General features: G+C 42.6%; 1 protein-coding gene across 1 annotated transcript in view; it reads right to left on the minus strand.

The window, feature by feature from the left end:
- Window positions 1-13355, minus strand: part of chd4a (chromodomain helicase DNA binding protein 4a) — a 26105-nt gene extending 12750 nt beyond the window's left edge. The window contains exons 1-14 of the mRNA XM_020615447.1: window positions 13098-13355; window positions 12449-12612; window positions 10718-10827; window positions 9757-10005; window positions 6356-6474; window positions 5761-6026; window positions 5368-5498; window positions 5119-5257; window positions 3899-4068; window positions 3162-3395; window positions 1878-2081; window positions 1563-1771; window positions 1004-1135; window positions 823-922 (exon numbers count right to left, since the gene is read on the minus strand). Coding sequence (XP_020471103.1) covers window positions 823-922; window positions 1004-1135; window positions 1563-1771; window positions 1878-2081; window positions 3162-3395; window positions 3899-4068; window positions 5119-5257; window positions 5368-5498; window positions 5761-6026; window positions 6356-6474; window positions 9757-10005; window positions 10718-10827; window positions 12449-12509 — 2124 coding nt within the window. The 5' untranslated portion in view covers window positions 12510-12612; window positions 13098-13355. The remainder of the gene's footprint in view (window positions 1-822; window positions 923-1003; window positions 1136-1562; window positions 1772-1877; window positions 2082-3161; window positions 3396-3898; window positions 4069-5118; window positions 5258-5367; window positions 5499-5760; window positions 6027-6355; window positions 6475-9756; window positions 10006-10717; window positions 10828-12448; window positions 12613-13097) is intronic.
- Between the last annotated feature and the right edge of the window lie 407 nt (window positions 13356-13762).

Here is a 13762-nt window from a genome sequence, read left to right on the forward strand (position 1 = left end):
TCTTTCCCTCTGCCATCAGACTCCTAAACAGCTGACAGGAGTTTATTACCAGGAAATACGTCATGTACTGTCGACCTGTAGCGTTTACATTCTCAGTTTGCACATGAATAATTGCACATTGACTGACTACTACACATGCTGCTCCCATGCAGCATACATTGTTATATTCATATATTTTTTATTATACTGCTGGATTTGCTCCTTAAAGTGCCTTCGATTTTGTGTTACTTCTTTATCTACGTTATATTTCATTTGTATTTTGCGGCATTCATGTGGACGGCAAAGTAAGAATTTCATTGTACAGGGAAACACGTTTCCTTACCGTTTACTTCTTTATCTACGTTATATTTCATTTGTATTTTGCGGCATTCATGTGGACGGCAAAGTAAGAATTTCATTGTACAGGGAAACACGTTTCCTAACTGTGCGTATGACAAATAAACACTTTGACCTTTGAATAAGAGCCAAATACAGACAATGTCACTACTGGGATATAATCACTGTAAAAGGTTGATGTGAAAGTTGATTAAACTAATCCATTATGCGAATGAATGCGTTTCATCATCAGGCACTAAACAAGTGCAGTGGGTGACTTTGCATTTAAAATCTGTAAAACCATCTTAAGGCTGAGTCTAATGAATTTCAGAGGATGTTCGACCTGAAATGTTACAGCTATGGGTGAAACTCAGAGGTCATGATCTTTGGTAAATGGGTAAGAGTTTAAACACTGTTACATAACAGCTGCTGGTAACCTAGACTAGACTAGAAAAATGGTGTATTTCACTTCAGTACAAATATAAATAATCCATAGTGTGGACCTACATCTATGACGGGGTTCTCAGGAGGTCTCTCTGGTCGCTTCACTCTTCCTTTCACCTTGATCTTTTTCCCAGGTCTCCCCTCCTCTCCCATCATCAGCTCTCTGAAACATACACACAGGCAGTGAAGCATTCTGTGCTGCTGAGGCATCACACCAGGTTCAAGGCACCATCCTGTGTCTTACCTGTGGTTCCAGTACTGCAGCTTGTAGGTGTCAAACTCGGGTATGTCCATGTCCTCTGCCTCCCAGGTCGACTGGTCGTACGGCAGTTCTTTCCACTTGATAAGGTAGTGGACATTGTTCTTCCTGTCCACACTGCAAGACAAGATGGAAAGAAGAGAAAATGTTCATTTTAATTCCAGGAATTTTCAAGTTTGGCAGATGATTCACTCCGGAGGAGGAAGCACAACACCAGTGTCTAAAATAGTAGACATCCAAGTCTCTTTGGATAAAAACCACTGGTGTCATGTCTGATAAAGCATCAGTCCTGCAGTGTAGTAACTCAAGACTTTGAAGCAATTTCATGGTGAATGGACTTTTACTTCACTGTTAGTACAAAGGCTTCATGTAAATGTAACCCGTCTTGGCCTTTTTTTTTTTATAAAGGTGGTGTTAAAACTACTATAAAAATAGCATAAAAGGGCTGTAATTTAAAACACATGTTCTCATTATATTCTTCTAACAAGTGAAGTACCATCAAATCTGAAATGTAGGAAGTGTTTATGTCGGTGTGTGTGCTGACCTGTGGTTGAGGATGCGGTGGATCATCAGCCACTCCATTTTGATTCCGAAGCGGAGGTACCTCTCCTCCAGCCGTGCGTATACGGGGTCTTTGTGCTTCCTCTTAACACTCTTGTCCTCCTCTCCATCGCCAAAGTCGATGGGCGGTGGTTCGTCCATGTCATTCTTCCTCTGGTAGTTCCTGAACATCACCTGGCAATGGAGCTCAAGCTGGAAGGATTGGGGGGGAAGGAAACAGGAGAAAAATAATTCCAGTAATTCATATAAAATAGGATCAAATACAGTTTATCTGCATGTGTGTGCAAACTGTACAAACCTGGAGCTCTGTGACCCAGGAGCAGTGCCAGTATGACATGTTGGACCATTTGGCGAAAAACTCCCTCTCCGGCCGCCCTGCCAGCGGGGCGGGGTTGGGAGTGTCGGCTGGAAGATCTGGAGGGCGAGGTACTGGTGTGGGAGGAGGGGGGTCTCCCCACCGCCAAGTCAGGATCTTCTGGACCTTCCCCTTCATGGGTGGACACTGGAAGCCGAGAAAGTCATTAGTTGTTGATACCTTTCTTCTTAGCCTATATTTCTAAAGGCCTATGTACAACTTCAAGAAACAAACATTCTGAGGAGAGAATGAATCTTTTCTTTGATAATTCAATATCACTTTTAAGCAAAGAGACAACACTCCCTGGTTCCAGCTCATTAAAAGTGGAGGGTAAACTTGAATATCTGAGTTTGGGCACGATTCATTATTTTCTGAAATTTTACTGACACAGCGATTATTTGTTCTCAGATTAATCAATAATGAAAATAACCAGGGCTGCAAGTAGAATTTATTTTCAGAACCAGAAGAATCTGCTTTATTGGCCAGGTTTGTCGGACACACGAGGAATTTGACTCTGGTACATCGGCTCTCATTGTGCACGTACATATCTCAATGCAAGGGGCAAGTAAACAGTAAACCAGCATAAGGCTGTGTAATACAACAACATAAACAGTAGAAGGAAGGAAAGCGCATTTCCTATATTGTCTTTAAAATTTCAGAAGACAATAAAAATGTCCAGGATCATTTCCTGGAGCCACAGGTGATGCGTTCAAATACATTTATGCAAGAGTCTGAAACTCAAAATGTGCAATTAAAAAAAATAAAAAGAAACTGTAAATCCTCATTGGAGAAGGTGGCACCAATAAAACCTCAACATTTTTGCTTTATCAATATCTGAAATGGTTCAGTGAATCAAAAGAAAATTCTGATATTTCATGATTTCCTTGAAAACTTGACAAAACGTGATCAATGACTCATCAGAAGCACTTGCTGCCAAAGATGTGATAGATGACAAATCTGTCCCACAGAGAGAAAATCTGTGCTTTCATTTCATGAGTTGTTCATGAAATGAAACTGACATTTTTTAACAATCAGCCAAGCCATGTTGACACAGACAAACAGAAATATCCACAGGATTAACAAAATATCTTTCCAGTCAAGCAGAAAGAGCAAAACCTTTCAGTGGATCAATATAAAGACTGTCAGATTCAGCAGATTTTGTCACTCAGCTGTCGCTACTCTGACAGGCCGAATGTCACATCAGTCACCCCCATATGACTGACTCACCGTGCAGCGGGGGCAGATCCACTCGCCGTTGGGGATCTCGGGCAGTGGTGGGTTGAGGCAGTGGATGTGGTAGGACGAGGGGCAGGAGTCACAGCAGAGGAGCTCCCCTCCGTCTTTACAAACCCTGCAGAACTCCATGTGGTGGTCGTCCTCCTCCATCTCTCCTGTCTCACCGTTGTCCTCCTCGCCATCTGACCCCTCCTCCCTGGCCTCCCACTGGATGCCCTCCTTCTCCTGGGATTGAGGGAGTCAGAAATGAGAATTCACATTTTATACTTCAGACTTGTAAGCCACAGTGCTTCACTTTAATGTGAGGGTTCTGATCTGTGACTGAGACTAAGAAGTGTCTCAGTAATGACACCATTTTTTGTCTCCTGAAGCTTTTCTACTCTTGCACTTGCTTTAAAGGGACAGTCCACTGAAAATCAACTGGAGTTCAGTTATCATTGACCACAACTAACTGGTTTATGATTCTTCCAAATGGTCACATTGGAAAGAAGAATTAAAGGCCTCCCACCACAAGAAAGTTGGTACTTTCTGACTGTGCTTGGAGTTTGTTCTAGTGAGCGTTTGGAGCCTACTGATCATATGGATCAACTGTAAAACGTGTGAGGGTTTTTTTTTTTCTTGCTGTGACTTCCCTTTGATCGTTTTATGTTGGCATATTCCTTTATGTGGCGAGGAATAAAAGAGAAAGTCATGGATAAAACCTAAAAATGTATAAGCAAGTTGCTTACACAGTGTGGGCAGCTCCAAGTGCCCTCAGGTGCTTTCTCCATGTCGGGGTCCAGGCAGACCATGTGGTACGCTCTGGGACAGGTATCGCACAGGATGATCTCGCCACCCTGCTGACAAACCTCACAGTAATCCTGGTGGTCTGTCTCATAGCCGTCACCGTCCTCTGCATCTGATGAAGAGAGGAAAAACCTTTTACCCTAACACCTCACATTTAACAGAGACACAGGATGTGATACGTGCTTTGTGTTGTTTGTCAGAGGAAAACCCACTCAGTGAGTCATTTTTCCCCTCAAGAACACATTTCCTCAGTAACAACAACAACAAACTGGGATTTCACTGCAAAAATATATACACTTTATGCATCAACTGATGCTCATTCATCAAGGTCTGCTAAATCTTCATTTAGAGTTTCAATGCATGGCTAAACAGAGCGGAAACTCACACTGAGGTGTTCAATGTTCTGTCGCAGAGCACAAAGGTTGGAGCATTTCTTAGTGATGTATTCGGAAACTCACACTGAGGAGTTCAACGTTCTGTCACAGAGCACAGAGGTTGGAGCATTTCTTAGTGATGTATTCGACCATTTTGGAAAGAAACATAATATACAGTGTGTGTTTATGTATGCTGGTGAATTTGAAGGACTGAACAGTACACGACCAACACTGACTTTTCAACCCAAGTCCTCAAAGTCTCAATAAAGCACCCCAACTGCAGTTAAAGGTTTTCCACACTCATGCTGTTGTGTCTCAGTGAGCAGTTGTTGACCTCTTTCAGTTTTTGATCTGAATTCATCTGTGACGTCGTGGCACTAAAGAAGGAGCATCAGCAGGCGACAATCCAGTCCAAGGTGTTCTCCTAAATATATCAAACTCCGCTGACTCAGTCACAGTGACTCATGTTTGTGTGTGTATACACCTCCTTGTTGCTGTGCATTCCACAGACTTTTAACGCTTTGCCCTGCCTGCAGTCATTACTATTCACCGCTGTGTGCTTAACCTACAATCATCAACTGTGGATTTCTGCAGCTCTGACTCAGGATGAGTGCCAACTCTGACTCATCAGACCAGTATACAGGGTTCAGCTCCTACAACTTCCACCAAACCTCTTGTACATTCAATGTAAGGCAGCTAATATCAAAACAAGAAAGAAAAAAGGTTCAAGAGGATGATGATGACAGAAACAGAGCAGAGTCTCATACACACAGAGCATGGAGGTGTACCTTTCTTCTTCTTGGGTTTGCTCTTGGACGGCTTCTTTTTGCTGCGGCTGCTGCGACTGTTGGATCCTTCTGAGACGGAGACACTGTTCATGCTGCCATCCTCAAAATCACTGTCCACATCAGGCTCGTCCTCCTCACTCTGCACACATGAAAAGGACAAAATTCCAGTTGTGTTAAGAATACCTCTGCACACATTCTTAGGCAGGCACAAAGAGGGTGCAGGAAACAGAGAAGAGAAACAGTTTGTACCGATGAGCGTTTTCTCTTGCTGTTGAAACCTCCCAGTTTGATTTTGAGAGGAGCCACTTTCTTGGTCTTGGCATTACTCTTCTTCTCTTGTGGTTTTGGTGCAGGCTTTGATTTCCTACGGGCGTTGGGGCCTGCAATATAAAACAATGTCAGAGGTCAAAATAAAACAGAGGTCAGTCATGCACAGAGCAAAGGAGGATAACAAAGCTCACTCAGATTCAGGAGAAGACTGGTTCAGTGCTGCAGATGGTTTGCCTAATAAGGACACTTCAGCTGCTGAAAATTCTTTAATGTCACTGCAACTGCACTTTTGGCAGAAATATAAAGAATAAGTGCTATCTGGCTGATTTTCCAGGTTCTCTTACTTTATTTGACCCCTCTTGCTCACTGTACCTTTGCCTTCCTTAGTCTTGGCCTTGCGTAGCGGAACTGCGGGAGGCTGCTGAGGTTCTGCTGGGGCCGGTGGTGCCGCAGCAGCCGGGGCGACCTCTGCCACCATGGTGTCGACAGCTGCAGGTACATGGGCAGTAGCCAGAGCGGCATTGGCAGCAGCAGCTCCCCTCAGTGGGTTGTTGGTGCTGAACTCACGCCACTTGGCGCCAAGAACCATCATCATTTTGGACACGGCGATCTTGGGGTTCTTGGCAGCGATGAGGGGCCTGGAAGAAAGGGAAAATTTTGGATATGGTGCGATTCAAGCTTTTAAACATCTTCAGCATCAACCAATGTGTTTGCATTAAGTATCTGACATAATACATTGATTGCTGATTTTTTCAAGAACAATTTCAGCTCCATTTGACTTCAGATAGTGATCAGAGCAGGAAAAAGGAAAGTAGCCAGTGCACTGCAGAAGAGCACCAGAAAACTAAGGCAACATTCACATTTCTTAAGACCCTGTGAACAGTTCTCTGGTTGCTTGGCTTGTTGTCAAAAACTGGACTTCTCAAACACATGATCAGTTTTGTGTGAGTACAAAATGTGTTTGTACCTGACAAACTGGCTGAAGGCCTTGTAGTTGGTCAGAGAGCGGTAGTCTTCCTCTGTGAAGAAGTGGTCGATGTCTTCCATGCCCCAGTCATCCAGCAGCTGAGATGAAGACTTTGGTTCCTACAGTAAACAACAAGGCACTTCATCAATATCTTGGGGACATGTGAAAATGTACGATTTAAGATTAATCTAAAAACTATTACTAAAACTAAAACTATTGAAAGACAGTGGGCTGTGATTTGTCTCCAGCCAGCAAACAGCACTCTGCATTTGTGAGCGCTGCATCACAAAAACCAAATCACCCAATTCTGACAAAAAGACTTTTGCTCCGTCCCTGCACCTCAGCCCGAGCTTCTTATTGGAAAGACATGGCATTAGTTTACCTTACAATACACAGAACAATGTTGAACATGACTGTGGCTCAACTGTCGCTCCACAACAATTTCATTTGAAACAGCTAGTGATTTTTTTCCCATTTTAAACGATTTTGTTGACTGTACCAGACCACATTTGCATGGCTAAGAATTAAAGTGGCCGGTTAAGAAGGCCTGAAATCAGCAACCCACAAAAATTTGATAAATTTATTAGGATTTACCTGCCACAGTGACCACTATGTTAGTGAAGATAATTACATTAAATGGCTCCATGATATATCTGCTAATTTATTACAAATACAGCTGATTTGCTACCAAACCAACAACAATTAAGACATGAAAGTGATTTAAGTAAAAAACAGTTTTTTTTTTCAGTTGTGAAGATTTGCTGATTTTCCCAGTTTCATGACACTGTTAAATGCTTTTAAACTGCATATCATTTACCAATTAAAACGTGTAGACCTCTTCAGTCTTAGGGAAACAGGGGTGGACTTTGTGTCATTTGTGACATCCTACAGACTAGTCATTAGTTACAGCCTCATTTCTGTCAAAGTCATGTCAAAGCAAATAAAGGCTCAAACTTGTGCCACGACTAATAAATATTTAACTGTAGATTAATCTTCCAATTGTTTGTTTAACTGGTCCATCATGTTTTGTCCACATCATAATTTACCAGAGCCAAAGTCAACACCTTCAATGTTTTATCTGACTAATAGTGCAAACCCAAGCACTTCCAGTTGACCACAAATTTGGGATTGTTGCGCTGTTGCACAGAAAGTGCTTCTATCTAAAATGATATTTTCTCTAAATTTTTATGCTCCCTGGACAGAGTTTGGTCAATAAAACAAATTTCTTTGGGCCTGAGCAGGTGAGGCTAATTTCAGCTGCTACCAGTCTGATGGAGACGTGCGGTTTCATGCCATCCTCCTCCACCAGCCTTTCATCAAAGCCACTTCCCAGTTCTTGGCCCTGCCTATAGGATGGGCTGCCACTGAAGCAAACTAACCCAAAAAAAAAAAGGGTCAAGAGCGCAGTGCGGCACTAGGCGGGGTTGCCATGGTAATAATACATATGTCTTACACACCCGCTCTAGACACACGCACCCTGACACCACCCAGTGTAAGTGTCATTAACGACTAGAGCCCCTGCTGGCCGCCGCGCTCCGGGTCCACCAGACAGCTATTTGTTCAACCATCTCTCTTATCATATCTCTGTTTGTCAAACCATGACCCACGCTGTAACAGGTACCCAGCCATTAGAGAATGTGAAGTTGTTGTCACACCGTGTTGAATTTTGAGTAAATGCATTTTGGTGGTATCACGCTTGCTATCCGTTATAGAGAACACTACACACATCTATAAGTTAATTTGAACAATAAATACTGTCCCATACAGCTACATACAGTAGCGAATGCCTCAACTACATCCCAATGTCCACTTTAGTGTTCAGTTTGAGCACAGACGGGACAGAAATTGATGCAGTATTTGTGTCATTTGCAAACAGCTGCTAGCTAGAGTTATGTCCTGAACCAAGAGCTGAGATCAGAGTGCAGAGAAATTTTTCAGTCTGTCACTCTTGTCAACTGGATCTCTGGGTCTTTAACGAGTCAGCTGAGTTTATCCTTCTTGAAGTACCACAGTCAGTAAAATGAGATACAAAAAAATTTTAGCAACTTTTTAGCCAAACAAAACAAGAATGTATGCAGGTAAATACAGCACACATCTCCTAAAATGTCACCCCCGTCCTAACATTCAACACGGCGTGACATGCTTTCACAATCTCTATAGGTGCTGATCACAGAGCAGAACAAGGGCTGTTATCAAAGTTATGTTCCAACAACAGCACCTTTAGAAACTGGACCACATTGTAGATGCTCAGCTTTTAAGAGGTTCAGGCTCAGTTTCAAGTTCTGCACTGCTACATTTTTCAATCACACAGCAAAGTTTAAAAAAACTGTACCAGTGCATCTGTGTGTTTCAGCACATTTGCTTCAACTCACATATCATTTAGTCAATTATTTGACAAATGATGCTGCTGTTTTAGAAATGTGAACTGTACTAAATGTACTAAAAACCCGGAGTTCTGTCATCTGTCAATCTGTATTCGTTTCTGCTGAAAGTTACATTATTGTTGAAGTAAATCACTGTAGTTTTAAATGAGCCTAAACTTAAAAAGCATTTCCACACACAGTCATAGGTCACCACAAACACGTTGACTGTGATGGAAAGCAAGTCAGGTGGGTTTCAATAGTCGGCCAAGGGATGATTTTCAGACATAAATCAAAAACAGTGGCTGTGTGAAAAACAGAAAAATGCACCCACATTCTAACTGCACAGCGTATCCTCTATAGTGCCAAAAAACCCCACTAAATTTAGTTGTTTTTTTTTTTTGCACAGGACCTATACATAGCATTTATGGAGATATAACCTACAAATACAGAGTGGTCCTGTAAAAGTCATGTTCAACATTACAACCAAACCTGTGCATTAAAAACACTCCACTGAGCTCTTTGACGGCTCGGGATTTAACAGATTCCCAGATATTCTTTACACCGCATCCAGGTGTGTTTCAGGTTCAGTTAATGCCAGTCACCTTGGCATCTCTCATCACCTATACCTTTTATCGACATCTGCCACTCACTGTCGCCCCTCTGACATTTGATCAAATATTTGTTGTAGCACTGATCACTACTGTACAAGCTGTTTATGGGAAGCCACCAGCTCAAACTGACTGTGATGCTCCAGTATTATTATTATTATCCCTGTATGGATGCCTAAAGACAACATTCAAAAACATTCTGATCATTACAATTTTTGGATTTTCGGAAGTTCTGTGACGAGCTTTTACAGGATTTAGTGTAAATGCTGTTTCAGAAACTTTTCAACCCAGGCAAGACAAACGCATCCTGGCTGATTCTCTGATACTACAATGGCCAACGTTTTCACATACTGATTGTCAGTGTGGAATTATGTGTTGAGAAACTTCACAAAAATACACCTATGTTCTTAATCTGCCTGGTTTTCCTTACCGAGCTGTCGTCATCATCGTCATCCTCATCTTCCTCAGGCTCAGGCTCAGGCTCTTTTTTCTTGGAGGCGGTCCGATCTGCCCCAACATTGTTCCTCTTCTTTTCCCTGCTGCTGCTGGCCCTCTTCTTCTTCTTGCGCCCTGGAGTGTAGTCGCTGCCCTCACTGTCGGAGCGATGAGCAGGGACAACATCTTCTGCCTCTTCCACCCCGCTCACATCCATAGGCTCTGGGGAGCTGATGGGAAGCTCCTGAAACAAGGACAGCAAAGACAGAAGTCAGCAAACTCAGACCAAAATAGGAACAGGACAGGGAGACACTCTCAGCATAAGGCCATTAATTACTGCAGGATAAAGCACATTTCTTAATGGAAACATAAGATTTAGTTATTCCTAGAAAATTACAAAAAGAGATCCAACAGACTGTCAAGTTGAAATTTAAACTGTTGACTTCTAACAAGCTTTTTCTGAACTTACTTTCAGTATTGTGCATTGTAAGTAGACAATCTAAATGATACAAGAAAATAGTTCTACCTGCACCAATATAAAAAGCAGAGACAAAAAGAAACTGTAAGTGTGAAATCTGTGGGTAAACTGCATAGCAGATTAATATGGTTTGCAATGTGTAAATGTTCAAGCATAAGTTAGGAGAAGTGGCATTGTAGTATCAAAGAATCAGCCAGGATGCACTTGTCTTGCCTTCAGTGTTAAATGATAAGTAAACAGGACTCAACTGCAGATGCTGTAACAGGATCTGGTTGAGAGACTTGACAGGTTTTTTAGAGTGTAAAGTATTTTTCTACTTTCCAGCAAGTGTACCTTTATTAGCATTGCCAGCCTGGCTTGGGTTGGGTTCAGACATGACATACAATATGCTTGTCATGTTAGGCCATGACATCCTTGGACTTGGACAAAAATATGGAGCCCAACCCGTACTCTAACACATACTGCTCTGCATCCTTACCTCTCTACGCGACCGCCTCTTACTGCCTCTGCTCTCTCTGCTCTTCTTGGCTTTTTTCTTCTTCTTTATCTTCGGAGTCTCACTCTCTGAGATATCCTCCTCCTCGTCATCTACAATCAAGGCCACAGGAAATATGCCATGGTTAAGATACGCAAAGGAGTGACTGTGTGTCTGTGTATTGTTTTCCCTGCTGGAAACACAACACCAGTGACATACTGGTATATTTTGGCTTTGGTTCAGTTTGTTTACAGGAAAACAACTGCCACTGAGCAGCTCCTCTCATGTAGTGTTTTGGAAAGTCAACATAACTGATTTCTAATGTTGTGTCACAATACAATCACAACGAAAGATGACATCACACAATGTAATCAAAGTAATTCATTTAGTTACTGACTTTTATATTTGATGAAGACTAATTGTGTGCTCATCTAAAATTGAGGTGAGTTATTTCTGCAGAAGCACGCCAGATGTTTCAAGGCAAGAGCAGTTTGTTTCCCACAAGAAGACAGACTAACTCAAAAATTATGCTCTGTGTCAAGTTAAGATTTTCATCGGGCTTCCACTGCTTTTGGGAAGAATTGAAGAGGAGGGAATTATGTCCAAGCTTTGGTATGTGGGTGGGTGCTCAATTGTAAATGCAACTGGAAAAAAATGTTTGCCAGCACTTCCTAGTTGTGTATAAATATGTCCTAATAACATCCTTATTATTAAACAGGACCTGGGTAAGCAGCAAGAAATTGATCAGTGGATTACTATCACATACAATACAAGGATAACCTACATATCCCTATTTTCCAGATTACGTACAATGGAGTATTTCACAGTGCCTCCACCACTGCGCAGCTCACATGCATTTCCAGTCGCATGTCCAATATTATAAGATGACAGAAAATTAACATGGGTTATCATTTTAAACGCACGGAGTTTTAATTAAAAAGCGTTTAACTTGAAAACGAAAATGAACTTCCCAATCTGTTGTAGAGCTCTGCTTCATGATTTGTTTATGTATTATTACTTTTCTTGTTTATATCAAAAAGTTGGGGTTGTTTAATAAGTAAAAAGCCGTTTTAGTCGATTTTAGCACTTGAAGCTAACTTGCTGGACTAATTATTCTGGTTCCACAGTGTACGCCGCGCGTCCTCGTCTGAATTATAAATCAAGTGTAAACCATGCAATCCTCGGCTAAACCACCCTGTGAACACTAGTGAAAATTTAGGATTATGAAATGGGTAGTTAAGATCGTAGATATCATTGTACTACACGGTATTACTTCACTTTCTCCCTACACACAAACCGAGGCTCCCGGTCATGAGGAGGAGAATGCTACACAACGTCATCCGTCAGCTTCCAAGCTAACTGGCTGCCTCCATCTTGTCATCGACACGTAAAAAATACCGGTAGCTGGCTAATGCTAGGCCCCGGGAACATGCCGGTTAGTCGGCATGGCTTCACAACAATGCAACTATCAATCATAGGGCTTTTGGTTGTGGTTGGGGTAACACTGAATATTCTTGTAAAAAATCTTTAGTACCAGTGCAGATGCGAAAAACGCGGTTTGCTAATGTTACAGCTAACGCTAGCCACCCGGTAGTTAGCAGCATTGACTAGCTAGTAGCGAGCGCGTTGCTAACGAAACATGATTGATATGAATGTCAAAAAACATCTGCTCATGCTAGCCTACAACCAGGGTGAAGATTAGCAATCTCAGCTAACAAATGAGCCTTGTCTTACCGTGCATTAACCGGTCCTCGGGGGCTCCATAATCATCTCTGTCATCTTCGCTTCCAGACATAGCGGATAGCAGGAAACTTTCTATTTAGTTAGCTAACAGTTTAGCTAACTAAATAAAGTTATTACTTTATAGGATAATCCAGATTTCTAACCCAGTCTTGTGTCTGTCCAGGTCGTAGTGTGTGTTGTGTAGTTAGGAGAGGGCAGCCGTCCAGGGAAAGAAGAACAAAAAAGAAAACGGAAGTGAATATTTAACAGCAAAGAGCATTCGAAAATACAGCACCCGGTAAAACGCCGGGCCACATAAACACTCACCGCGTGGGCTTTTTACGACAATATATCTAACTTTGTCTGGCTATCAAATTGGACAGCAGACAAAGATTAGCACCCACGCTCACTCCATCGCTGCATTCAGATGACAGACCATCTTATCGTTAGTTTCCGTCCCATTAGCATGCGTGCTAGCCGAGCTTGACCGGCGGCCAGGTTCAGATTTGGGAAAAGAACCGAGCTGCTCACACATTCATAATATTAATAACAATAAATATCTTGGTGTAACAACACCGGCATCCGAGGCTAGCTCACCCCTACCATCTCACTCTGATTCAAGTGAATTCACAAACAATAAAACCAAAATTGACATACTCACAACTTGATTCCACGCAGCTTCCAAAAACAGTAACTCCGGGCGCAGTTTGTGTATCAGTCAATACTTGGAAGCTTCTTTTGTTTGTTGAGGTAACGGTATATAGAAGTTACAATTAGAATAGGCTATATTAACGTGTTTTTTTGTTTTTGTGTGTGTGTGGCAGCGTGTGCGCACGACGCCGTCTCCTCTTTCTCTCCCTCGCACACTACACACACCCCGCGCGCGCACACACACACACAAAGAGATCAGGGGGCAGACATCCCATAATATCCCCCCTACACACACACAGACGCACACTTCAGTCACCCCTCCCCCACTCTGCATAGTTACCTTGCAACGTACAGACCATAATAATCAACTCACCCCCTCCCTCTTCTACAGTCTACCCACATCCATGCCGCCCCCCCCCCCCCCACGCCTCCACCCCCTCCCTTAGCAACCAGGGTTACCATGGAGACGCACACCCCCCTCCCACCCCCGTGTGCATCCCATAATACTAATGAGTGCAGTCACTGACATCCCACAATAAGCATAACTCCAAAAAAAGAGAGATGGGAGAAAGGAGGGTGAAAAAAGGAAAAGCCGTCACATGGCAACTGTGTGTGCCACATGACTGCTTAACTTGAGTGTGCGTGTTTGCATGTATGCCAGCACTGTACTGTATA

The sequence above is a fragment of the Monopterus albus genome, unplaced genomic scaffold, assembly GCF_001952655.1.
Source record: "Monopterus albus unplaced genomic scaffold, M_albus_1.0 scaffold165.1, whole genome shotgun sequence".
NCBI lineage: Eukaryota > Metazoa > Chordata > Actinopteri > Synbranchiformes > Synbranchidae > Monopterus > Monopterus albus.